At 47.6% G+C, this 24,760-nt stretch overlaps 1 protein-coding gene across 1 annotated transcript in view; it reads right to left on the bottom strand.

The window, feature by feature from the left end:
• The window catches only part of GTF2E1 (general transcription factor IIE subunit 1), a 99,963-nt gene that overhangs the window by 56,540 nt on the left and 18,663 nt on the right, over positions 1 to 24,760 (bottom strand). The window contains exon 2 of the mRNA XM_006132906.3: positions 16,346 to 16,823. Within this exon, the coding sequence (XP_006132968.1) occupies positions 16,346 to 16,793 (448 nt within the window). The 5' untranslated portion in view covers positions 16,794 to 16,823. The remainder of the gene's footprint in view (positions 1 to 16,345; positions 16,824 to 24,760) is intronic.

Raw genomic sequence — 24,760 nt, forward strand, 5'->3', positions numbered from 1 at the left:
CCAGTCTTTTTAGCCTCTCTTCATATGGGACCTGTTCCAAACCCCTGATCATTTTAGTTGCCCTCCCCTCTCCCACCCTCTCTCTTCCCCTCTCCCACCTCCTTTTCCCAGTCTCCCCGAGTTTTGTTCAATAAAGAGAGTTTCCATTTTTGAACACGTGTCCTTTATTTTGCACATCAGGAAGGGGGGCCAGGGAGGGGTAAGTGGAAGGAGGTGAGGGAGGAATGGGGTACGAGCCCCCAATGGGGAGGACTGGGGCAGCTCTGTGGGCTCCTCGGGGTGGAAGCTCTCCTGCAGCCCCCCATCCCCCAATGGCAGCCTGCGGCAAGTGCAGCCGGGCTGATGGCCAAGTGCTGTGATGTGCCGAGCGTGGGCACTCCAAGCCAGGACTGCTTTGCAAGCGAGGAACCCCTGAGAACTGTCTGTCTGGGGTGGGGGTCGGGTCCCTTTAAGCACAGCCCTCAGCTAGCCTGAGACAGCAGCTCCACGCTCTAAGTCCTAATCTGATGCCCTGCCGGCACTGCTTCCTGCCATCCTTAACCTCGGTTCAGGGTCCACTCAATGTGGACATCCTAGTTCGAATTAGCAAAATGCTAATTCGAACTAGTTTTTAGGTCTAGATGCACTAGTTCGAATTAGCTTAGTTCAAATTAACTAATTCGAATTAAGTTAGTTCGAATTAGTGCTGTAGTGTAGACATACCCTTATAGGGTACGTCTACACTACAGCGCTAGTTCGAACTAACTTAGTTCGAATTAGTTAATTCGAACTAAGCTAGTTCGAACTAGCGCATCTAGAACTAAAAACTAGTTCGAACTAGCGTTTTGCTAGTTCGAACTAGCGCGTCCACACTGATTGGACGCAGGGGGGCATTTAAGGGCAGCTGAAACCGGTTCTGGCAGGGCATCAGGTCAGCAGTTGCTTTGTGTGGCTGCTGTCTGAGGCTATCTGAGGCTCGTGCTTAAAGGGACCCCCCCTGGACAGCCGGTTCTCAGCTTTTCCTGCTTGCTTGCCAACCTCGCCGAGGGACAGCAAAGCGTCGGTCTCTGTGCCCGTCTGTGTCGGTGCTTCCCTTCGGGGGGGACTGCCGCAGGTGGCAACATGGAGCCACGGCTCGCCCTGCACCTTCTGGTGCACGTTCTGGACTTGCTACTGCAAGCCTGCCAGCAATGGCTCGAGGCTGCCTGGCACCACCTGGGGAACGTCAGCCCCCTGCCTCTCCGCCTGGCCGCCCTGGGGGCCATGGAGGAGCCGCGGCGGCGCCCCGGCACCGGCGTGCCCCGCCGCATCTGGCGTCTGGACACCAGCAGCGACTGGTGGGACCGCATCGTCCTGGAGCGCTGGGACGACCGACAGTGGACCCAGAACTTTAGGATGAGGAGGGACACCTTCCTGGAGCTCTGCGAGTGGCTCGCCCCTGCCCTGCAAAGAAGGGACACTCGCATGAGGCCCGCCATCCCCCTCCAGAAGCGGGTGGCCATCGCCCTCTGGAAGCTCTCCACGCCGGACAGCTACCGATCCGTCGGGAACCAGTTCGGCGTGGGGAGATCCACTGTCGGAGCAGTGCTCATGCAGGTACGGCGCTCGTCGGCCACCGAGCCGGGGGGGAGGGGGGCTGCGAGGAGGGGATGGGCCGCCCCAGGGACAAAGGGGGGGGCGGGAGGAGGCGAAGGCGCCCCGCACCGGAGGGGTCGGGCTGTCCCGGCCGTACTACACGCCGCCAGGGGGGTTGCTTCCGGGAGTGGGGCGCGGGGCACTGCCAGGGCATGAATGCTCCCAGCCACCCGGGCGCCCCACTGATTGACGCTTTGCTGTGTCTCTCTCCGCAGGTGGTCAAGGCCATCAACCGGGTGCTGCTCCGCAGGGTGGTCCGCCTCGCCGACCCGGATGCCGTCATCCGGGGATTCGGCGCCCTCGGCTTCCCCAACTGCGGGGGGGCCATCGACGGGACGCACATCCCCATCCGTGCCCCGGAACACCAGGCGTCCCGGTACGTGAACCGCAAGGGGTACTTCTCCGTCATCCTGCAGGCCGTGTGTGACCACCGGGGACAGTTCACGGACATAAATGTGGGCTGGTCCGGCAAAGCACACGACGCCCAGGTGTACCGGAACTCCTCCGTGTGCCAGCGGCTGCAGGACGGGACCTTCTTCCCCGACCGCCACATCAGGGTCGGGGACGTGGACATGCCCGTCTGCCTGGTGGGGGATGCCGCCTACCCACTGCAGCCCTGGCTCATGAAGCCCTACACGGGGCACCTCAATCCCTCCCGCCAGGCCTTCAATAACAGGCTGAACAGGGCCCGCATCGTGGTGGAGGGGGCCTTCGGGCGACTGAAAGCCCGCTTTCGATGCCTCCTCACCCGTCTGGACCTGGCCGAGCACAACATCCCTCCCGTGGTGGCGGCATGTTGTGTGCTCCACAATTTGTGTGAGCGGAAGGGGGAGGCTTTCTTGCCAGCCTGGATGGCTGAGGCTGACCGCATGGCTGGACACTACGGTCAGCCCCGCACCACCGCCGTCCGGGAAGCCCAGCGGGGGGCCATCCGGATCCGGGAAGCCCTGCGGGAGAGCTTCCAGGTGGAGGAGGAGGAGGACTGACCTCTCCCTGCATGCCCCACCGGGGCCTTCTTCCACCCTACCCCCCCCCCTTCCCCTTTCCCCTCCCTATCTACTGTACAATAAAGACACCTGTTTTTCAAACAAAAACGTCTGTTTATTTCAGAGACCTGGGGTGGGGGAGGGAGGAATGAAGGTGGGAGAAGGGAGGGGGAAACCTGGGACGAGGGAGCTGGAAGGGGAGGGGAGGGAAGGGAGGAAGGGAAAGGAAAGCTCAGGGGTGGGAGTCTGGGTGCCTCTCCCGTCTTGCCACACTGCGGGTCCGGGGGCGTCGGTGGGGAATGGTTGTGGAGGGGGGGGGCAGAGAGGACAGGGGGTGTGGATGAAGCAGGAGCGGAAGCAGGAGCGGAAGCAGGAGGAACAGGAGGAGCAGGGGGAGCAGGGGGAGCAAGAGGGGGATCAAGAGGGGGAGCAGGGGGAGCAAGAGGGGGATCAAGAGGGGGAGCAGGGGGAGCAAGAGGGGGAGCAAGAGGGGGAGCAGGGGGAGGAGGAAATGGAAAGCGGTCTAGCAGGCTCTGGAGGTGGCCTCGCAGGGCACGGCCCTGCTCCTCCAGGGCCTCCAGACTCCTCTGGCGCAGCCTGAGGTCCTCCTGGACCCAGTGGTCCTGGAGACGGAGCTGTCGGTCCAGGAACCGGAGATGCCGCCTCTGGTAGTCCTCCTGGTTCCTGGCTGTCCTGCTTGCCCGGGCGCGGGCGGCTGCTGCAGGCGGTGTGGTGCGCCCTGCAGTCCCCGGTGCTGCAGCTGTGGTGCAAGACCACCAGCGGTCAATTACCCCAGGGGCCCAGGTGTGTGAAACCCAGCTCCCCTCTGCAAGGCCAGGGCCCCTGCAGGATCCCCAGCTGCTGCTCCGTAGTGGGCAAGGCCCAGGCGCACGGTCCCGGGGCTCCCTCTCGCCCCAGCCCCCCGTACACATAAGGGGAACACGAGGGTACTCACAGGTGGACGCCTCCCCGGCCTCTGATGATGCAGGCGAGCGGCTCTGTGGGGTGCCTCGGGGGTCCCGGGTCCTGGGAAGGCTGGCGGCAGGCTCCTGGCTCTCAGAGCCCTCTTCCTCCTCCTCGGTGTCCAGGAGCGGTCCCTCTGCCCCGGGGTCAATCACGTCCCGGGGGGCAGGGACGGCATGAGGCCCCAGGATGCGGTCCAGGGCATGGAAGTGGGGGCAGGCCTCCGGGTCAGCCTCTGGCAGGCAGGCCCGGGAGTAGGACTGCCGCAAGTCTTTAATCTTGCAGCGCACCTGCTCCCGGCTGCGCTGGTGGCCCCTGGCGGCCAGGCTGGCAGCCATGCGTCCATAGACGGCCGCGTTCCGGTGGCTAGTGCGGAGATCGTGGACATTTGAGGCTTCCCCCCAAACCTCGATGAGGTCCACGATCTCCGCACTTGACCAGGCGGGCGCCCGCCTTTTGCGCCCCCGGGCAGGCTCCCGGGAGCCGCCAGGCTGGTCGTGGGGAGCAGTGGAGGGCTGGGAGCCCTCGGATGGCTGGCTCATCCTGTGGCAGGTGCAGGCTGTGCAGGCACGGGTGCTGGCAGCCTTGCAACTGGCACAAAGTGAGTAGCCAGCCCATGGCCCTTTAAGGGCTCCGGGGCCGGGAGGGGGGCAATAGAGTTTCCCTGGTGTTGGCCAGAGTGGCCACCAGGGAAACCTGGGAAGCCTTAGCCTCCCACTAGTTCGAACTAAAGGGCTACACAGCCCTTAGTTCGAACTAGCTAGTTCGAACTAGGCGTTAGTCCTCGTAAAATGAGGTTTACCTAGTTCGAACTAAGCGCTCCGTTAGTTCGAATTAAGTTCGAACTAACGGAGCGCTAGTGTAGCGCATAGGAAAGTTAGTTCGAACTAACGTCCGTTAGTTCGAACTAACTTTCTAGTGTAGACATACCCACAGAGTGTTACACCCAGGGATTGGATAGCCAGTCAACTGACTATATTTACAAGGGGAAAGGCAAAGATTTTAGTATCTGACATGAGCTTTTATAAACAATATTACGCAATCTTTTACGGTCATCCATTCTTCTCATTCACTACTCAATTCTTACCTTTACAACTGGAACAGTTATTGATATACTTGATGTTATGAATTACACAATAACTTACATAACATGTTGTTCCCCTTTTTAGCATCAAGAAAAGTATTAATCCTATAATTTGACAGGGACTTTCCTTAGTCTTTGTAGTGTCTAAAATAAACAACAGGATGACCAGATGTTAGTATTCTTTTCCCCAAAACCTTTGTTTGTACTTTCATCTCTAAAAGGTTATGCAGTTTATAACAATCACATTCAATTATGCAGGTCCTCAAAATGTACTTTTATATAACACTTACATTGCTAATCAGTCATCCACTAAATAAGGATTAGACCTTTGCCATGTTATATAGGGTAAGCTCACCTATCCAGTGCTTTACTCCTCTACAGGTCTACTTGAAATTTCAAGATATTATAATCCTGACTTGGCCATCCTTCTAGGCGTGCTGTATTTCAAGAGCCTCTCATACTTTCTCCCAATGTCAAGGCTGATTCAAATATTTACCACCACAACAACAGACCCCACTGCTCTCTAAAATCTAGCATTTTAGTCCTGTCCCTCGAATCTAGCCTCCTTCACAGCAGAGTAAGTTTTTAGCATCAGTGCTAAAACTGACTAGGTTTGCACTTAAGTTTAAATATGAATCCAACAATGTAATCGACTGCAACTTAAGTAACAGGATTCCATATGTGCTCTTGATCTGACATTTAAACAGATGCCCATGTCTAAATGGATGACACACTTGGGAGATTGTTTTACCAAGCATGCACCTTCAAAAGAACAGCGAATCAGCAGAATACTCCAAGACAAGAACAATAATACAAAGCTGTAGGAACAACTTTTTCCACCGTAGTGGCAGAGGCTTAGCAATATTCACAAAAAGGTTAAGGAAGTTCTTCTATTTATGTGTATTTTGATTTGTAAAGCCAAGAAAGGAATGTATGTGGCAGATATTTCCTATGCTTGTATTGACAAGATTCACCCAGACAGACATGGTATGAATACTGTTGGTCATGGCATGAAAAATTTAGCAGATGCTTCATTTCCAGGAAGATTGTCACAATTCAGCTAATATGTCTAGTATTACCCCTACATTCACCTCTTTTTACTGGGCTATAATATATTTTGTATAAAGAATGTCTTCTGAGTGGGCGATAGGGGATGATCACTTGATGATTACCTGCTCTGTTCATTTCCTTTGAAACACCTGGAATTGTCAATGGTCAGAAGACAGAACACTGGGCTAGATGGACCTTTGGTCTGACCCAATATGGCTGTCCTTAAATGAGTTACCGTTTGAAAACTTATCACGTTCTGGCCATTATTCTCCTCACAAATAGTGTGTGGCACCACTGTATGTAAAGATATAAGATTCTACTGTACAATATGACTTTGAAAATCATGTTCCAAGCAGGGATGTAAGTGAAAGCTAGGCAGTACAGAACAGATTCTGGGGAAAGTCCAAGACTGCGAGTTTGCTTGTGTTGCTCTGCAGTGTAATTAAGAGGAGCAAGGTATAGCCCTTATATATTAAATCCAGGAATAACTTAAATGCTGGAGGCTTTGTGTGAGCAGATGAGTGGTTACTCCCACAGTGAAGCACACCAGGCTGGAAAACTGAGTGGACACAGAGGTTCATCAGTGCAGGTTGTACCCTGGGTAATATCACAGATATCATTATAAGATATCAGAGGATGCTCAACAGGACTCTAGGAGCAACAGCTCCAGTGATTCATAAATTGTAATGCCAAGGACATTTATGATAATCTTGTTTGACATTCTGCACAGTACTGACCGACTAATTCCTGAATGCCCAGTGACTTGTGGTTCAACTAAAGTATTTCTTTCAGACATATAATCTTGATTTAAAAATTTCAAACAATGGACAATTATCATATCTCTTCAGGAGTCATTCTACACATTACTATGAAATGAACGTTCCTTATTTTACAGTTTGAATTTCTCCATTTGTCCTTGAGTGTACTTCAGAGATGTGCCAAACTGAAACAGAGTGAAACTGATATGATTACCCATTTCATTTCTGAGAAGTAATGAAAGACCACTGAGCAGAGTCTGGTCAGTTTCATTTTGCTGCTACCTGAAAAGTAAAATATAGCTACAATACCTGCTTCAAAAATGTTGTGGTCTAGGGTTGTGATTCAACAGTACACAGAACAAAGAAATGGGTAGATATACAGCTTCAATGTGTCATGGTGCTTAGAAATTTTTTTCAAAGATGGAAAGGGAGGGAGCAGAAAGAAGGGACATGAAGTGAGAAATGGACAAGGGAGACCATCAAAAGTAAAAAGAGATGAGAATGGGCAGCAGATGGGTAGGCTCAAGAAAACAGACTAGGAAAAGTATATGATAGGCCAAGTTACATAGAGCCCTAACAGTAATTTCTACTTGGTGTAGAAGATTCAAAGTTAGCGCAGGGTCTGTGTGAGAAAGTGGGAGATTGAGTATTGAGAGACTTTTGGCACATGTGTTTACAATACTCTGAAGGGAATGAAGCAAGAAACTGGGCATTCAGAGAAATTATGTTTCAGAAGGGTAGCCGAGTTAGTCTGTAGCAGGAAAAACTTAACAAACAGAAATAGTCTAGTAGCACCTTAGAGACTAACAGAACATGTAGATGGTATCATGAGTTTTTGTGGGCACAACCCCCTTCTTCAGATGACAGTGCTGTCTCTGTGGGAGGCAGGCAGCTCCACAGGAACTAGCACCCGAGGGGAGCCATTAAAACTCTATGTGGGATCTCTAGCTTATGTCTCTCCATCACTACAACCCACTCACCCTTGCAGTTTCTAGTCACGTAGTCTTTTGTTCAGATTAACCTTGAATTTGACAACTGAATGTCAGATTCATAAATATGATTGGGCTAGGAGAAGAGGGAAGAAACATCAAAGATATGCATCACCCATCCAGACTCAATTAACCTGAGCCACAGCAAACAAAGCTATTGTATGTTTTTATGTTGGTAACCGTTAACAAATTCATCTTCCCCAGGCACTGTCTCCAGACAGAACTGAGCATCTCCCTCTACTGGAAAAGAAAAGCACTGAAGATTTTACTCTCTTACATGGAATTTGTGGCTGACCCTCATGAACAACAGAATGTACTTGTGGATATTTAATGCCTTGTGTTTCTCTTAAGTACTTACAAAAATCCATTTGAAGAGATGTATTGAGTTTAGATTTTGGCAACTTTGCAACACTTGGTCTTTAGAAAGAACATTTCTGCAGATTGTGCTTTTAAAGCCATGCAGAGAAAAAATTAACTTATTCCCCAGAGGCCTCTGTAAGAGATAGCTAAAATAAAGCCCTATCTCTAGTTATATTACAGTCGGATGACCACCCCACTACTGTTAAGGTTAAGATCAGCTTTCTGTTTAAAAGTGCAACTCTTCTACACACTCTAAACATTCACACAGTTACTCACATTACCTTGCAATTTGACATGACAGGATTTTGTTAAACAGCCAAATTCAGTGTCATTTAACCTAAGTGTTCCTGTGATACAGTCACTGGCCAAACCCGCCCCTTCCTCCAAACCCAGTCTTTTTTAAGTTAAGCACCAACAGTAGAACCATATGGACAAACCTAAAAATAAAAATCTTACTTATCCTCTATCATGGACAAATTTGGCCAATTTCTTTAATGACTATTTGACTTTAACCAGGAATCTATTTCCTTTAAGTTTCCTAACCTGCTCTATCAGGGTAGCAATGGAACCAAACAGTAAACCACACTATTTATCAGCAAGAGCAGTGTATGGTGCAAGGCTGTTTAATACCAGCAAGAACACCTGTTTAATTCTTCTAGGAATTTGATTGTGATACTGAGCTTTCATTTCTATATTACTTTTTACTCAAACATCCTTACATACCTTGCTGTTGGACCGTGCAACTATGTAAGTATCACTACATCCATCACCAAAACACAGCCAACCACTAGGACAAAAGGTGGCAGTTCTTTAATACCTCTCAGCAACGCTACAGAACAATTGAAGTCAGGAAGCAAAGAAATCAAAGTTATTCACCTTGGTGGAGTAACTGTCGTTCTTCGAAACGTGTGTCCCAGTGGGTGCTCCACTGTAGGTGCTGGGCTTGCCCTGGTGCCGCAGATCGGAGATTTGCAAAGTGGTAGCTGGCCAGATCATGCCTGCGGGGAGAGCATCTCGCGGCATTCACGCTCTTTTGCACCGCGCAGTCCAGATCTAGCCAGTTCCTTGAACCCGCCTATGAATTTGGAAGACACAAAAACACAGACTCCGAAGCGAGGAGGTGGGTGTGTAGCGGAGCACGGGGACATACATCTCGAAGAACAACAGTTACTGCACCAAGGTGAGTAACTTCGCTTTCTTCTTTGAATGATGCCACCGTGGGTGCTCCATTGTAGGTGCTGGAGTAGCAGTACTCACCTGTGTATAAGCAGGTGGGAGTCGGAGCTCCTTATCTATTTGCAGATGGAAGTATTGCAGCTGCTACAGAATTATCTGGCAGCCTTCTGTGCTGAATAGCATAGTGCCTAACAAAGGTATGATAGGAGGCTCAGGTGGCTGCCCTACAAAGATCCGCAAGGGGGAACACCTCTGAGAAAGGCAGTGGAGGCTGCCACAGCTCTAATGGAGTGAGCTCTAGGGCGTTCTGGGAGTGGTACATTACGTGTAGCATAGCAGTGAGTTATGCAGGAGACAATGATGTTCGCTAGTCTTTGAGAAGAAAAAGGCTCCCCCCTTGACCGCTCCGCCAGGGAGACTAGGAGTCGGTCAGTTCTCCTAAAAGGTTTAGTGCGTTCTATGTAGAATGCTAGAGCCCTGTGTACATCTAGTGTGTGAAGCGCTGCTTTGTGTGTGGCTTAAGGTAGTAGGACGGTAAAACGATCAGCTTGTTAATATGGAATTTGGAACAGACCTTGGGAATAAAGGCTGGATGATATCTAAGGATAACGCTGTCCTTACTGAAGACAGTATACAAGGATACCACCATCAATGCTGATAGCTCTGTGCACTCAGGTGATGGTGAGAAGAAATACCAGTTTTTTAGTCAAAATCTGGAGAGGTATTATGGCTAATGGCTCAAATGGTGGAGCAGTGAGAGTTCACAGTACTAAGTCCAAACTCCATTGTAGGGGACGAGCCCAAAGAGGGTGTGGGGGGGGATTACAAATTCGTTAAACCTCTGATAAACCTCTTTGTGAGAGGATGGGTGTAACAGAGGTGGCTAGTCCACCTTCTGTCTCTCTCAGTTACTCGTCGCGATACCCTCGATTTTTGTCGCCAATGGGGCATGGGGGGGTCCGGGCCCACCCTCTCTCCCGGACCCCAGCCCAGGGCCCTAAGGACAGGTGCACTGGGACCTGTCCTGCCGGTGGGGCACTAGCCAGAAACTCACCAGCACGCCGGCTTCCTTGCCCTGCCCTGGGCTGCTTCCTATCTCCCCCTTCCTGATCAGGCCCTCCGTCTCCAGCTCCCCCGTGTCTCCCCTCTCGGTCTCGGTCCTAACCGTGTAGATTCGTCGGTTCCCCTCTCTAGCCTCTTGCCTCTCCCTACTCCACTCCCGCGTCCACCACCACCTCTCCCCCTTCTCCCGGCCCAGCTGGGATTTAAAGATCCGCACCGGCATTCCGACGTGGTGACATCGGTCGTCGCGCACGTTAGCTCCGCCCCTTCTTCCATTCCCTGCCTCTCTACTGGCAGCGTCTTTTGCTCACCGCTCGTCAGCTGGGCGGCGGCGGCAGAGCAACCGCCGCACTTCATTCTTACTCCTCGGGTCATCCCGAGGAGTGTTAGGGCGACCGCAGGTTCAGTGCGGGGTGGGTCCGCGTCCGTGGGGTGGAGGCGGCCCACTCCGTCACAATGGGCAAACACAGAAATGCCATCAATCGGTTGCCGAAAAGCTGCCATTGCCGTGAGGTGGACTTTGAGTGACAATAAAGCTAATCCTGTTTGTTTCAGTTCCAGTACATATTACAATATGGTGTGGATGGGAGTCTCTTGAGGGTTGATATGATGCTCGGAACACCAACAGGTGAATCTTTGCCATTTTGCGAGGTAAGTAGCTCTTGTGTTCTGCCTTCTACTGTGTATCAGTACGTTTTTGACGTGAACGGAGCATAGGGTCTCAGAAGCATTTAACCAGCTAAGTACCATGCGGTCAGGTGTAGGGTGTGTAGCTATGGGTGTAGAAGACAACCATGGTCTTGAGAGATTAGATCCGGGAGCAGTGGGAACTGAGGAGGAGGATACAGGGACAATTGTAGAAGAAGTAGAAACAAGTGTTGTCTTGCCAGTGCTGGAGCGACCAATATCACCATGGCCCTGTCTAGTTTGATCTTCTGAAGGACTCTTAGGATAAGAGGTGTGGGTGGAAAGGCATACATGAGACACTCGCGCCAGTTGAGGAGAAAGCATCTCCTACAGAGTGGCGGCTGAGACCCGCTCTGGAACAATAGAGGAGACATTTCCTGTTGTTGTAAGTGGCTAAGAGATCTATGAGTGGAGTCCCCCACCAATAGGAAAGAGAGTGGAGGACTCTGTGGTGAAGCTCCCACTCGTGGCCTAGCGCAAAGTTCCTGCTGAGGGAATCCGCTGTAGTATTGTTAATGCCACGTAAATAGGATGCCATAAGAGTGATGCTGGTGGCAACGAACCGGTTCCAGAGTCAGACTGCCTCTGCACATAGGGATCGGGAGCGTGCGCCTCCCTGACGATTTATATAATTCATCATTGCCACATTGTCCATAAGGATCTTCACTGTGCAGTTGTGAATTTGGCTGTGGAAATGCCTGCAGGCGTTGGCAACTGCCCTGAGCTCTAGAAGGTTTATGTGAAGCAGTGTTTCCTAGGGCGACCACTGACCTTGGATGGATACTTCGCCCATGTGTGCACTCCCCAGCCCATGAGGGAAGCGTCAATGGTAATAAGATATCGAGGTTGTGGTTGGTGGAAGGGAATTCCCGATAACATGTTCTTGTCTATGGTCCACCACGCAAGGGAGGCGTGGACTCTGGATGGAACAACCACTATTCTGTGCACGTCATGCGATGTGCAATTGTGAACCGTGGCTAGCCAGTATTGCAAGGTGCAGAAGTGTAACCTGGCATGGGGAACTATGTATGTTGTAGCTGCCATGTGACCCATGATCTTGAGACCTGTGAGCACCTGTACTGTACACTTGCAGCAGAAAGTGTCTATTAATCCTTGTATCGTCCAAAATCTGTTGATGGGTAAGAATGTTCTTGCTGTGACGGCATCGAGTCGAGCTCCGATGAATTCCAAATCTTGTGTGGGTTGTAGTGTCAACTTGTCCTCATTGACAAGCAGGCCTAATAAATGAAACGTTTGTCTGGTGATGTCAAGCATTCGGGATACCTCCACTGAGGATCAACCCTTTAGGAGGCAATCATCCAAATAGGTAAATATGACAACCCCTCTGCACTGAAGGTGAATGGCCACTACTGAGAGTGTCTTTGTAAACACCCTGGGGGCAGCGGAGAGTCTGAATGGTAGGATGCGGTACTGGAAGTGATCTGTACCGACAGTGAAGCGGCGAAATCGTCTGTGCGTGGGATGAATGGTAACGTGAAAGTATGCGTCCTGGAGGTGCAGAGCAGCAAAACAATCGTTTTGATCCAGGGATGGTATTATATATACCAGGGTTACTATCTTGAATCATTGCTTTCAAAGATACTTGTTCAGATGCCTGAGATCCAATATCGGTCTCCATCCTCCCGTTTTCTTCTGCACCAGAAAATAATGGGAGTAAAACCATTTCCCTCTGAACTGGTCTGGCACCCTTTCCACCGCACCTATGTGGAGTAGGTGGTCGATCTCAGTGCAGAGTAAGTCTTCGTGAGAGGGGTCCCTGAAGAGGGACAGGGTTAGTAGAGCTTGGATTATCTCCAAAACCCACTTGTAGGTGGTGATGTTGGCCTACTGATGGTAGAATGGCTGCAGGCGATGATGAAACAAGCGGGTGGGGACGTTAGTTTGGTAAGAACGTGTGATCATTTGCTTGCTATCAACCAAGGAGTCAAACCTGCTGCTTGGCATTGGGTTGATTCTGCGAGCGGTTGTTTTGGTTATGATGTCTACGTGGTCTGTGGCGTTGGCGTGACTGGTCAAAGGACCACTGCTGTTGCTGCAACTGCTGTCTATTGTGTGTATAATCATCACACCTCTTAAAGGGGGTGTACTGCTTTCTCCTATAGGGTGGGTGTACATCTCCAGAATTCGAAGGGTTGATCTGGAGTCTTTACTAGAATGAAGGATAGTTTCTGTCTTTTCTTCAAACAGATTATCTTTTTCAAATGGTAAATCCTCTACTTTTGTTTGCAGTTCCTTGGGGACTCCCGCAGACTGAAGGTACAAGGCTCTTCTCATTACCACGGCAGTGGCTGTGGTTCGAGCCATGGCATCCACTATGTACATTGCTATTTGCAAACTAGCTCTGGCAGAAGCATAGCCTTCTTGGACGACTGATTTTAAGATGGGCTTCTTGGGTTCAGGTATGTAGGGGTAAACTGAGGCAAGCCATGGTATGTTGCTAAGAATTCTCATTCATATCCTAAATTTGAGGCCTGGGAACACACAGAACAAGCAGCTACCGTGACCCTGGTCACCCTGGCAACTACATTCCAAGAGAGCCTTATCAGACTGGCTGGTGCCTAAAACAAACCACGCAAAAGTTGCTTTCACTGTCTGCTTTATCCCTAGAAAATAAGCTTGGATCCCAAGGGCTGCGCCAACCCAAGGCAATATCACCCCTGCAGTAGACGTATCGTATTTCCAGCTGACAAAGTTACCATCGACATGCCTTTGTTTATGTTGGCTCATTTAGCTTGTTAGGAATGATTACCTGTATTATTGATAACATGTTTAATTGGCAATGGGCGGAGATACCGTGTAACCCTGTAGTTCATTGGCTTATGTGCTCATTATGCCTTGCTGCCAGAACCTATGAAATTGTTTTCACTCCGCCCATTTGTTGCCTATATAATCCAATGCATGTTTTGATTAAGTCAGTGCTATCCAGGTTAGCCCCTGGGTGGTACTCCATCAGCGCTGGTGTACAATAAATCCTCAGCTTGTTTTCACCTGCATCCAGAATGTCCAGAATTATTCCCTACAAGTTAGCACCTCCATTAACGCTGTGAGTTTAATGTAGTTATTGAAATTATGGTTCGATAAGTGAGTCAAATAGTTGGCTATTCTAAGAAGCAGCATAGAAGATGTACAGACTTTCCTCTCTTTTAAAAAGATCTTGAAATTGCCTGAGGTCATTAAGGGGGGAAATGTCCCCTGGAATGACCACTTCGTCTGGTGATGATGATGATTGGTCGGCAGGAGATACCTCAGGGTGTTGCACCTCCGCTATAGTGGGTTGCTCCTCCTCTGGCTCAGATTGGGGAGGGTGTGGGGACACCGGTCCTTGGTCTAAGAGAGGTGGATTGGGCACAGTTGAGTGTCTGGAGGATGAATATTCTGCAATGGATCTTGGGGCCCATCTAGAGGCATAATGGTAGGAATGGCAGTGTGATGAATAGCCTCTGCGATGATCGCGTCTGTCAGCGGTTGTGATGGTAATATGAAGAGCGGGAAGGGGAACATCCATAAATGTATGATCTATTATACTCTCCCCAATAAGTAGACCTTGGTGACCAAGGTGACAGTGATGGGGAATAAGACCTCCGTGGTGGTGGCGAAGAAGCAGAGAAACAGTGGTGATAGTAACAAAGCCGCTCCCTAAGTGGAGTAAGAAAGGGAGATGGCAATCGTTCCGAGGATGTATAGTGCCTGACTGGTGGAGGTGATCGCCTCAGTGACTGAGGTGGAAGTGAAAGTGATACTGCCAGCGAAAAGGTTGGAGGCAGGGAGCATGATATCGGGCTCCGGTGCCGATATGTTTTTGCGCGGGCCTTCCTGAGTGCCACACGCTCCGGAGCCGGGGCCACCAAGGCAGCGGTCGGCGCCGCCTAGGTCAGCATCAAGGCCAGTGCAGCTTGAGTCAGTGCCGCATGATCTGGTTGCCGTGCCGGTCGCTCCAGCACCGAGGCTGGTGCCAACAAAGGCTCGGTGCACATCAGTGCTGCCTGTGTAGGCGATTCAGTCAGTATCCACATGGAGACAGTCAGTGCTGCAGCCAATTGTCGGTGCCGCAGAATGGCGTGCGGGCGGCACCGTCATATTTGCTTTCCTTGTCTTGAAGACTGCCATCGCAGTGGCATGGGTAGTAGATATACCCACTTATCCCGGTTTGCTCCCTACACTCAATCTGCCATGTGAAGTAGCAGGCAGAGAACGGATTGGAGAGAGTTTACTCTTCCTCGGGGATGAAGCCCTATGCTTTTGAGCCTGCTGCGATGATTGAGGGGGGGGGAAGCTGATCCTTCAGGCTGGAGAGCTTTATCAAAGATGATCATGCAGAGCCTCATCTCCCTATCTCGATGAGCTCTAGCTGTGAGCTTAGAGCAATGAGGGCACTTCTGCGGAACATGACCCTCACCCAAACAACATATGCAGACTGAGTGGCTGTCTGAGGCGGGAATGGCCTCACGGCAGGCCTCACATTTCTTAAAGCCTGGAGATCCTGACATTCTGTTAAGTCTTTGTTTTCTAACTTCTTTTTTCTCTCTCTTTCTCTCTTTTTTTTGAAAAAGGGGGACACTAACTATATACAACAAGGGGTACAGGAGTTAACAAGGAATATAACTGACAGTAAAGGTAATAGATTCTTGTGGGTTTTTTTTTAAACTAGTAAACAGCAAACAATGGTAACGGCAGAAGGAACTATATAACGGAACTACTAAAGAACAATCAAAGACTTTGAATTCTCTCACGAACGAGTCGAGTTGAAGAGAGCAGTTCACTCCGTCTGCAGCCTGAGGTGTTTGAGAGGAACTGGCTAGATCCAGACCACATGGTGCAAAAGAGCGCGAATGCCGCGAGACGCCCTCTGCGCATGCGCAGTCCAGCCAACTACCGCTTTGAAAATCTCCAATCTGTGGCGCCAGGGCAAGCCCAGCACCTACAGTGGAGCACCCACAGGGACATCACTCGAAGAATACTATGTTCTATTGAAACAAAGAGAAAACTAAGGTCACCATGTAATTACCCATGTTGAAATTTGGTCAGTATAAGAAGGGTCTAACACTTTTGCTATTTCAAGAATTAACATGGTATCTTTGATTACAAATAATAAGGACATGAGGTCTGCATTTCATTCAACTATTAGTACCTCTTAAAGCAATGTTTCTGAAAGTGTTCCACGGAATCACTCTTAGAAACACACTAACTGGCTTCCCCGGTTTGTTTATTTACTGGCGCTGCTTCCATTGGCTCCATTTTGTCCTCTGCAGCCAAGGGGAGCTGCGGTAAGTGGTGGCCTGGCCCACTCCGCTTCCCGCAGCTCCCCTTGGCTGCAAGGGATGTAATGGAGTGAATGGGAGCCGCGAGGCTCCATGGCCATGGCACCAGTAAATAAACAAACTGGGGCAGCCAGTTAATGTGTTTCTGAGAGTGATTCCGCAGAACACTTTCAGAAACACTGTCTTAAAGCATAGTACCCCAGCTCCAGGATAACCCAGGAGAATAATCACAATTACCAAAATATATTTTACTACTGAAAAGCACTGAATTTTCTGAAATTCTCGATCCTAAATGATGAAAGACAAAATCACATAGCATCTGATGCCTGCCCCATACCTGTCATGGGATCAAACAGCTGATTGGCCTCCAAGTCTGTGAAGGTGCTAAAACAAATAGGGCATTTGAAGGAGGCACGATTGGTGGAGTCTCTCTCGTCTGTCTCAATTCTCCTCCTCATGTGGTCCAGTTTGTATTTCACCACATTGACCAGCAGGCGATAGTTGATGAAGTAGTAGTTGTGCCTGGTGGTTTTGCCATCTGGAGCTGTCTCCACTCTCATCCTGCATTTGATGAACTTGTCCCCCTTGAGGGTGTTGAGAACTGCTCGCAGTTGCTTCCGATCAAACTTCAGCAGCTCTAACATGTCCTCCTCCTTTACACAGGGATTCCGGATGAGGATGTCCAAAGCCAAAGCATGTTCAATGCCATAAAAACCACGCACCACATACTTGGCAAGGCGTTTCAGAGCTGCTGGGACCTCAGTGAGGACGTCCGGGTCCGTCATATCAGGTATGACACTGCAGCTTCATGTATACTACAGGGAAAAGATGGACAATAAATTATTTTTCCTCACGTAAGCCAGTGATCATAGTGGATCACTTTTGATCCAGGTTATCAAAACCTAAAAAGGAAGGACCACTAAAGACAACAGCTTTTCATTTCTCCTTCCCTCAATATAATCTAGCTGTTGTTAACCGCACCAAACAATTAGCCAGCACATTGTTTTCATTGCAAAATGGTGAAAATGTTGGTGATATTTTTCTGCTCTGATGAAGCTGTAACATTAAACATCTCTTGCCTTTGAGCTCTTATAGAGCTACATCATCAACTGAGACTTACAACTAGGAAGCAAGAAGCAAATGTCTACAATGAGAGATATGACACAGAAATAAGTGAGTTTGACATTTAGGGAGTTTTACGAGGGAGTTCTCCAGATGAAAGAGGAGCAACAACAAGATGCTTGAGGAAAGATTCTTATTGCCTGTTTGTGTGCCTACCTGAAGTTTATAGTGTGGTCTAGCTGGGGCATTATATGCTGAGCCTAAGGTCTGCCTGGCAAAGCTAAGAGCTTTTTAACAAGGCTTTGCCCTCTAATCCCTTTAAGATCTGTAAACCAAGGGGTGGGGATACTCTGTGCCTTGACTCGGGGAAACCAGTGCTTCTGGTCCAGTAGGACAGCATGGTGGGGCACCCCAGAGGGCAGAAAGGCTGGCTCAGTGACATGACCAGCACACCAGCTGACAGTCCCAGAGGGACTCCTGTGATCAAACCTGTCACAGGGACTTTAGTTATTAGGCAGGGGCCATTAATAGTACTGGGGGATCTGATTATTAAAAATAGGTTTGTGATGACCATGAGAAATGCATGGTGAATTGCTTAACGGTACAAAGGTTGCAGATCTCTCAAGATACCTGGACAGACTTATGTGCAGTGCTGGAGAGGATGTGGTTCATGTAGGTACTAATGACATAGGGAAAAGTAGGAGAAAGGTACCAAAGGCCAAATTTAGGTTGCTAGATAGGAGATTAAAGTCCAGGGGCTCCATGGTAGTATTCTCTGAAATGCTTCTAGTTCCACCACCAAGGCCAGTTAGACAGGCAGAATGGCAGGGCTTCAATGCAGATGAGACAAGGGTGTATGAAGGAGGGTTTTAGATTTATTAGGAACTGTAGAACCATTTGGGACAGAGGAGCCTATCCAGGAAAGATAAACCACCAAAACCAAATCATTGGCAAGTAAAATTAGAGAAGGTCACAGCAAAGGGCTGGGGGAAAGCTGACAGGTGCAGAAGAGCATGCAGTTTGGACAGAAAAATCCCTTAGCAGAGCAATTCTTTAAAGGGATCTGCTATATCCTACTAACAAAGGGAGGATAGATGCTGATGAAGTGCTAATAGGGAGAAGGGGGATTGGGTGACAGCAAGGAGAGGAAGTGTTTAGCTCTGGGGAAAGGAAGGGGAGGGGGATTGGGTTGCACATAGCGTCCCAGCCAGCTCATTGAAAAGCCAGCCGCTCAGCACACGTGCCCCAGCACCTGGAGGGAGACGCACGGCTGTAACAGTGGCTCTGGGACCCGAGCATAAGGTGGAGGGGGATTGGGTTGGGAGTATGCCCCCTTATAGTAGCTCCTGGTACTCCGGCATATCCAATAATCCGGCACCACCTAGGTCCCAAAGGTGCCGGATTATCGGAAGTCTACTGTACTGACCACATGACCAGATTGGTGATGGTGACTCTGAAATATGCAGGGAGATTGGAGATAAAAATAAAAAGACTCAATAATAATGGGGGATTTCAACTATCCCCTACTGACTGGTTATGTGTCACCTCAGAAGAGGACGCAGAGATAAAATTTTTAGACACCATTAATGACTGTTTCTTTGAGCAGCTAGCCCTGAAATCTAAAAAGGAAGAGGCAATTTTTGATTTAGTTCTAAGTAGAGCATAGGATCTGGCCCAAGAGGTGAAAAAAAGCTGTACAGCTTGGTAATAGCAACCATACTGTAATTAAAATGTATACATCCCCTGGGGAGATACCAAAGAAACCCACCAGAGCAGCATTTAACTTCAAGAAGGAGAACCAAACAAAAATGAGCAAGCTAGTTAAATGGAGAGTGAAAGGAACAATCTCAAGAATGAAATTCCTGTAAGCTGCATGAAAACTTTTTTTAAAATTCCATAAATCCTCAACTTAAATGTATGCCCCAAATTAAAAAAAAAAAAAAGCAAGATGACAAAAAAGGCTAAACAACAACAGAATAAGAGAGGCAGTTAAGAGACAAAAAGGCATCCTTTATGAACTGGAAGTCAAATCCTACTAAGAAAAATAGAAAGTTGTATAAACTCTGGCAAGTCAAGTGTAAAAGTATAATTAGGCAAGTCACAAAAGAATTTGAAGAGCAACTAACAAAACAGGGATGTTAAATTTTGATTAATTAGCTAATCAAGTAGTCAATAAGGGATGGTGCACCGGCTATCCCCCTGAGCCTCTGCCTTTGAAATTTACAAGAGCTGCCCATGGTTCTTGTACTTTTCAAAGGCAGCGGCTCAGAAGGGAATCCATGCAAGGGGCCAAAACAGTCCCTGCTTGTATGGGGTCCCAGGCAGCTCTTGTATATTTCAAAGGCAGAGGCACAGCTGCCTGCGGCTCTTTTACATTTCAAGGGAGAGGTGCAGCGGTCAGGACCCTGCACGAGCGGGGACTGATTTAGTCTCCGCTTGTGCCATTTCCCTTTTTGTGCCTCTGCCTCTCCTATGCACCCACATGGAGATGGTGCTGGGGGAGTGACTCGACTACCTGATAAGTCTAGGGTTATCGGGTAGTCGACTAGTCGTTTATATCCCTATAACAAAACAGACACAAAACTAACGGCAGAATTTTTGAAAATACATCAGATGCAGAAAATACATCAGATGCAGAAAGCCTGTGAACCAATCAGAGGGGCCAATGGACAACTGAAATGCTGAAGATGCACTCAGGGAGGACAAGACAAAACACAGAGAAGCTAAATGAATTATACGCATTAATCTACACTGTAGAGGATGTGAGGGAGATTTCTACACCTCAGCCATTCTTTTTAGGTAACAAATCTGTGGAACTGTCTCAGATTGAGATATCAATGTAGGAGGCTTCACTGATAAATGGCAATCAGTCACTTTAACAAAATAAACAGTTTTGGAACAAGAGGAAAGTTCCTCTTTTGAATCATTAACTAATTAAAAGATAGGAAACAAAAAGTAAGGAATAATGGTCAGTTTTCAGACTAGAGAGAATAAATTATGGGTGCCTCTGGGACCTATACTAGGACCAATACTGTTCAATGTATTTGCAGGTAATCTGTAGGGCTGTAAATTAATTGCAATTAACTTAAGTGATTAATTCAAAACAAACACTTCAAAAATTAATCGTGATTAATTGAAGTTTAAATAATTCACTGTGAAACAAAATACTAATTTAATTTCTCTTATAAATATTTTGGATGTTTCTTTACATTTTCAAATATTGATTTCAATCACAAAATCTAATGCAGTGTACAGTACTCACTTGATATTTTTATTACAAATATTAGGCACTGTAGAAAAAAAAAGTAGTATTTTTCAATTGACCTCATACAAATGACCTATACTGCAATCTCTATTCTGAAAATGCAATGTAGAAATGTAGAGTTTGCTTTGGTTACATAAGGGCATTCCAAAACAAAAGAATATAAAACTTTAGAGCCTACAAGTCTATTCAGTCCTACTCCTTAGCCAATTGCACAGCTAAGACAAACAAGTTGTTATATTTATGGGATACATTGCTGCAGGCTTCTTATATATATTGCCAGTTTTCACCCTCAGGTGACAGTCTCAAGATAATTTGGTAATCAGCACTGCAAAGTAAATAAGTTTTATGTTGTTTTATAGTTGAGTGCAGTTATGTTAAAAAAAAAATCTACATTTGTAAATTGTACACTCTTTCTTCCCCCTTGCTGTAGCCCCAGGATTGGAGGACCTCACAACCCCTTTTCATAGAAGCTAGGGCTAGAGGTGGGCTCACAAATATATTGGGCACCAGGCCCACAGAGCATTAATCTGGCCTTGCTCATAAAGAGTTGTTCTTTCCCTCAAAAACTGCTTTCCAGCTAATAGCTGTTCATTAACTTAATTAGGATATGTCTCTGTGCGCGCGTGCGCGCACACACACACACACACACACACACACCCACACACACACACAACCACAGGATCCATCTGCCCCACACACACTGGGGATTGGAGTCATTATGGGCCCCTTCCCAGTGTGGGCCAAGTATGACTGCATCACAGTAAACCTGGTACTGTTTTTGACATGTATTTTCCTAATCCCAGGCAATTTAAATTAGGCATTTCACCATCTGTAGACAGTTTTACCTGTCTTGGTGTTCACTTCCATGAGTCTTCCCTCTCACCTTCCACTTGCTGAGTCGTTAGACCACAAGTAAAGGATGGGTAGGAAATATAGAGGAAGAAAGACTGCACTACTATCCTGTCTTGTCACCACTATGACAAACATCTACTCTCCCAAAGCATGAGTTCCAGAACTCCCATTATTCATAACTGACAGGGAGCACAATCATCCCTGGTAGCAAGAAAACCTTCAGTGTTCTTCATCTATCTAAGCATGGTAATGAGCCATCACTGTGCAATCATCAAGCCCTGCCTGTGACTCAGCAGCTGCTGAATCACTGTCAGCTGAGACTGGTTAGGATTTTGCTAGCAATCATTTATATAACATGTTCCATAGCCCAAGACAAACCTGCAAACAAAGAGTTCTTGGTGCCTGACCCATGTACAGACCCTTCTATCCTTAGTGACAGATGCCTTTCTTTCATTTCCAACTCAAGCTTTGCTTTTTTTCAATCCCCTTTCAATCTCTCTACTGCAGCTAAAAATTATGCTCCTCTTAGTACTTTAGCTGATGACCTTGGTGGCTGGATTATTAGACTTTTATTGGTACAGCTCATAATAAAGAAGTTAAAATTGCTCTATTGCTCCATCCTTCTCCTCTGTGTTTGCAGGATTAAAAAAACCTTCCCTGCACTCGCCTTCCCTGCTTTTTTCCTGACTCCTGGCTATATCCTATCCTCAGCTTGGATACCAAATACCCCCCAATGTGAATGGGTTGCAGACTGCAAATGACAGAGAGAAGTCAGCATTTGGATATATATCTCCAACTCCTCTGTGAAAAGTAAATGCATGCCATAAAAATCAATGGTTAACTCTCCACATCCCACATAAAAAAGTACTACACTTAGTAAACTTTTAGAAGTGTCCTCTAACATATTTTATCTCCACTACTTGAGTCTTTGTATAAATGGGCCATCAGTGTTATTAACACCATATAGATTTGATATGATCTTAGCAGGTCTACTGGGCACTTAAAAACACTCCATCTAGACCGGAGCACTCACCATTAATAACACAGTATAGCTAAATTAGAGTTCAAAGGAAAACTTTGAAAATTTTCCCCAGTCAAACTGAACCAGCATTAACAATGATGTAGACACAGAACTTTGGGATTTTGTCCTGAAATACATGGTTTATAATTTAGTTACCTTACACTCTGTCAGGTAACTGACTAACCTATTTCCACAAAAAAATTAGATTTCTAAGAGGGACCAGAAATACAAAGACTCAACTTCCCCTTCACCTCAGTAGTAAAATACTGTGGTAAGAGGTGGCATGAGGGAATCTTCTTCAGCACTGTCTATACAAGAGGTGGGCAATAAAAAAGAAGCAGCCTGCCAGGGTTAGTCCCTGATGGATCGCTGTCACTATGTTTACCTGCGCTTTTGCAGGTATCGGACGATTGCAGCTCTCACTGGCAATGGATCATTTGTTCACAGCCAATGCGAGCAGCAGGAAGCAGTGGCCAACAAGAGCTCTGATTGTCCAATACCTGCAAAAGCACAAGTAAACATAGTGGTGGGGGCCTGCCAGTGACTAACCCTGCAGACCAGATCTGGCCTGCAGGCTGAAATTTATCCACCCCTGGCCTATGACAGCCTTAGGATCCTACCAAATTCACAGACCATTTTGGTCAATTCCATAGTCATGATATTTGCTATTTTTAAAACCCCGATTTCAGCTATTTAAATCTGAAATTTCACCATGTTGCAACTGAAGGAATCCTGACCCAAGAGGGGGCTATCAGGAAGTCACAAGGTTATCGCATGGGGTTTCACTATTGCCACCTTTAGTCCTGTGCTGCTGCCTTCAGAGCTAGGAACTCAGCCAGCAGCCACCACTCTCCAGCCACCCAGCTCTGAAGGCAGCAGCACAGAAGAAAGTGTGGTTTGGAATAGTATCGTCACCCTTTCTCCTCCGCTGCTGCTGGCACAGTGCTGCCTTTCTCTAGTCACCTAGGTCTGAAAGCATTGCAGAAGGAAGGATGGCAATATTGCAATTCTTCCACAAACCTCTTTTGGGTAGAGATCTCCAGTTAGAGAAAGGCTGGTTGCCCCCATGAAATCTGTATAGTAGGGTAAAAGTACTTGCACACACACACACACACACAAAACCAAATTCACAGTCTCTGACAGGTTTTTCAGATCTGTGAATTTGGTAGGGCCCTAACCATGACTATTTAGGGGATACACAAAAGCTTCAGACTTGAGGACTCATTTTTTCAGCATGGAGTAAAAAAGGGAGGGAGGGGGAAGTAATTTATTCTCATAAATGTATATCTAGAACTCACTTTTCATATCCTCCATCTGTATGCTGTGTTCATTCCCATTTTATCTGTTCTCTATAGAAAATCAGTTTGTGCTTGATCCAAACTGTTGACTCTTTTTACTTCAGTGGACACCCCCACCTACTCAAATGCCAATTTCCCTGATTTTTTCTATGCTATCCTCTCCCACACACTTCTTCCATTTTAATAAACCTGCTTAGCACGTGACAATATGATGAGTTCCTCCCACGCACACTTCCCAAGAATTGCAGCCACCTGACCCAGAGATGTCAGCATGACGTCACGAATGCAAGGGAAGATCCTTTGCAAGGTATTTATTGCTCGTGGGGAGAAATTCTATCTTTGAAGAGAGTGAACACTTGAAGGAGCTAGTGAATTAGCCTGGCTTATACTAACTACAGAGCTACAAAATTCAACCCCTCCCTGGGCTACCAAAAAGCAGAGAAACCAGACAACCTTTCAATACCAAAAAACCCAACAAGTGGTCTGGTAGCACTTTATAGACCAGGGGTTCCCAAACTTTTTGACATGGGGACCAGTAAATCCATTCACGAACTTTTGGAGGACCAGTAATGTTCATTTGCATATTTACATATTAATCAATAAAATGATGACTATTCAAATACATTGTTTCTGGTCATCCCAAAACCCCCAGTGACAGCTTTAGCAAAGCTTGATATGGTCACCCACAATATTCTTGCCAGCAAGTTAAGGAATATGGATTGGATAAATGGACTGTAAGACAGACAGAAAGCTGGTTAGACTAGGGTTTCCCAAACTTTTTACTTTAGCTGGAAACCTTTTTTTTCTAGTACTGTTTTTTGCAGCCCAAAAATATAAACACATAAAAAACAATCTGAGAAAATACCAGACATATAACATGTCTGGTATTTTCTCATTAGGTAAGTTTTATTATTACTAGATGTATCAGTTTGTAGTTTCGAACTGCCTGGCTGGTAAAGAGAATCCCCAGGCCGGACTAACTCGTGCTTTGTTGGTGGGGGGGGGGGGAAAAAGCGCCCCGAAATCTACATATGGCCGGGTCAGTCCCACTCCCCGGTACCGGGCCGCGGCCCATAGTTTGGAAAATGCTGTTATAGACTTACAAAACATGTAGATGGTATCATGAGCTTTAGTGAGCATAGCCCACTTCTTCAGATGACCGGAGTTTCATCTGAAGAAGTGGGCTATGCCCACAAAAGCTTATGATACCATCTACATGTTTTATTAGTCTATAAAGTGCTACCAGACTGTTTG

This window comes from Pelodiscus sinensis, chromosome 1 (assembly GCF_052426305.1).
Source record: "Pelodiscus sinensis isolate ZL-2025 chromosome 1, ASM5242630v1, whole genome shotgun sequence".
NCBI classification, from domain to species: domain Eukaryota; kingdom Metazoa; phylum Chordata; order Testudines; family Trionychidae; genus Pelodiscus; species Pelodiscus sinensis.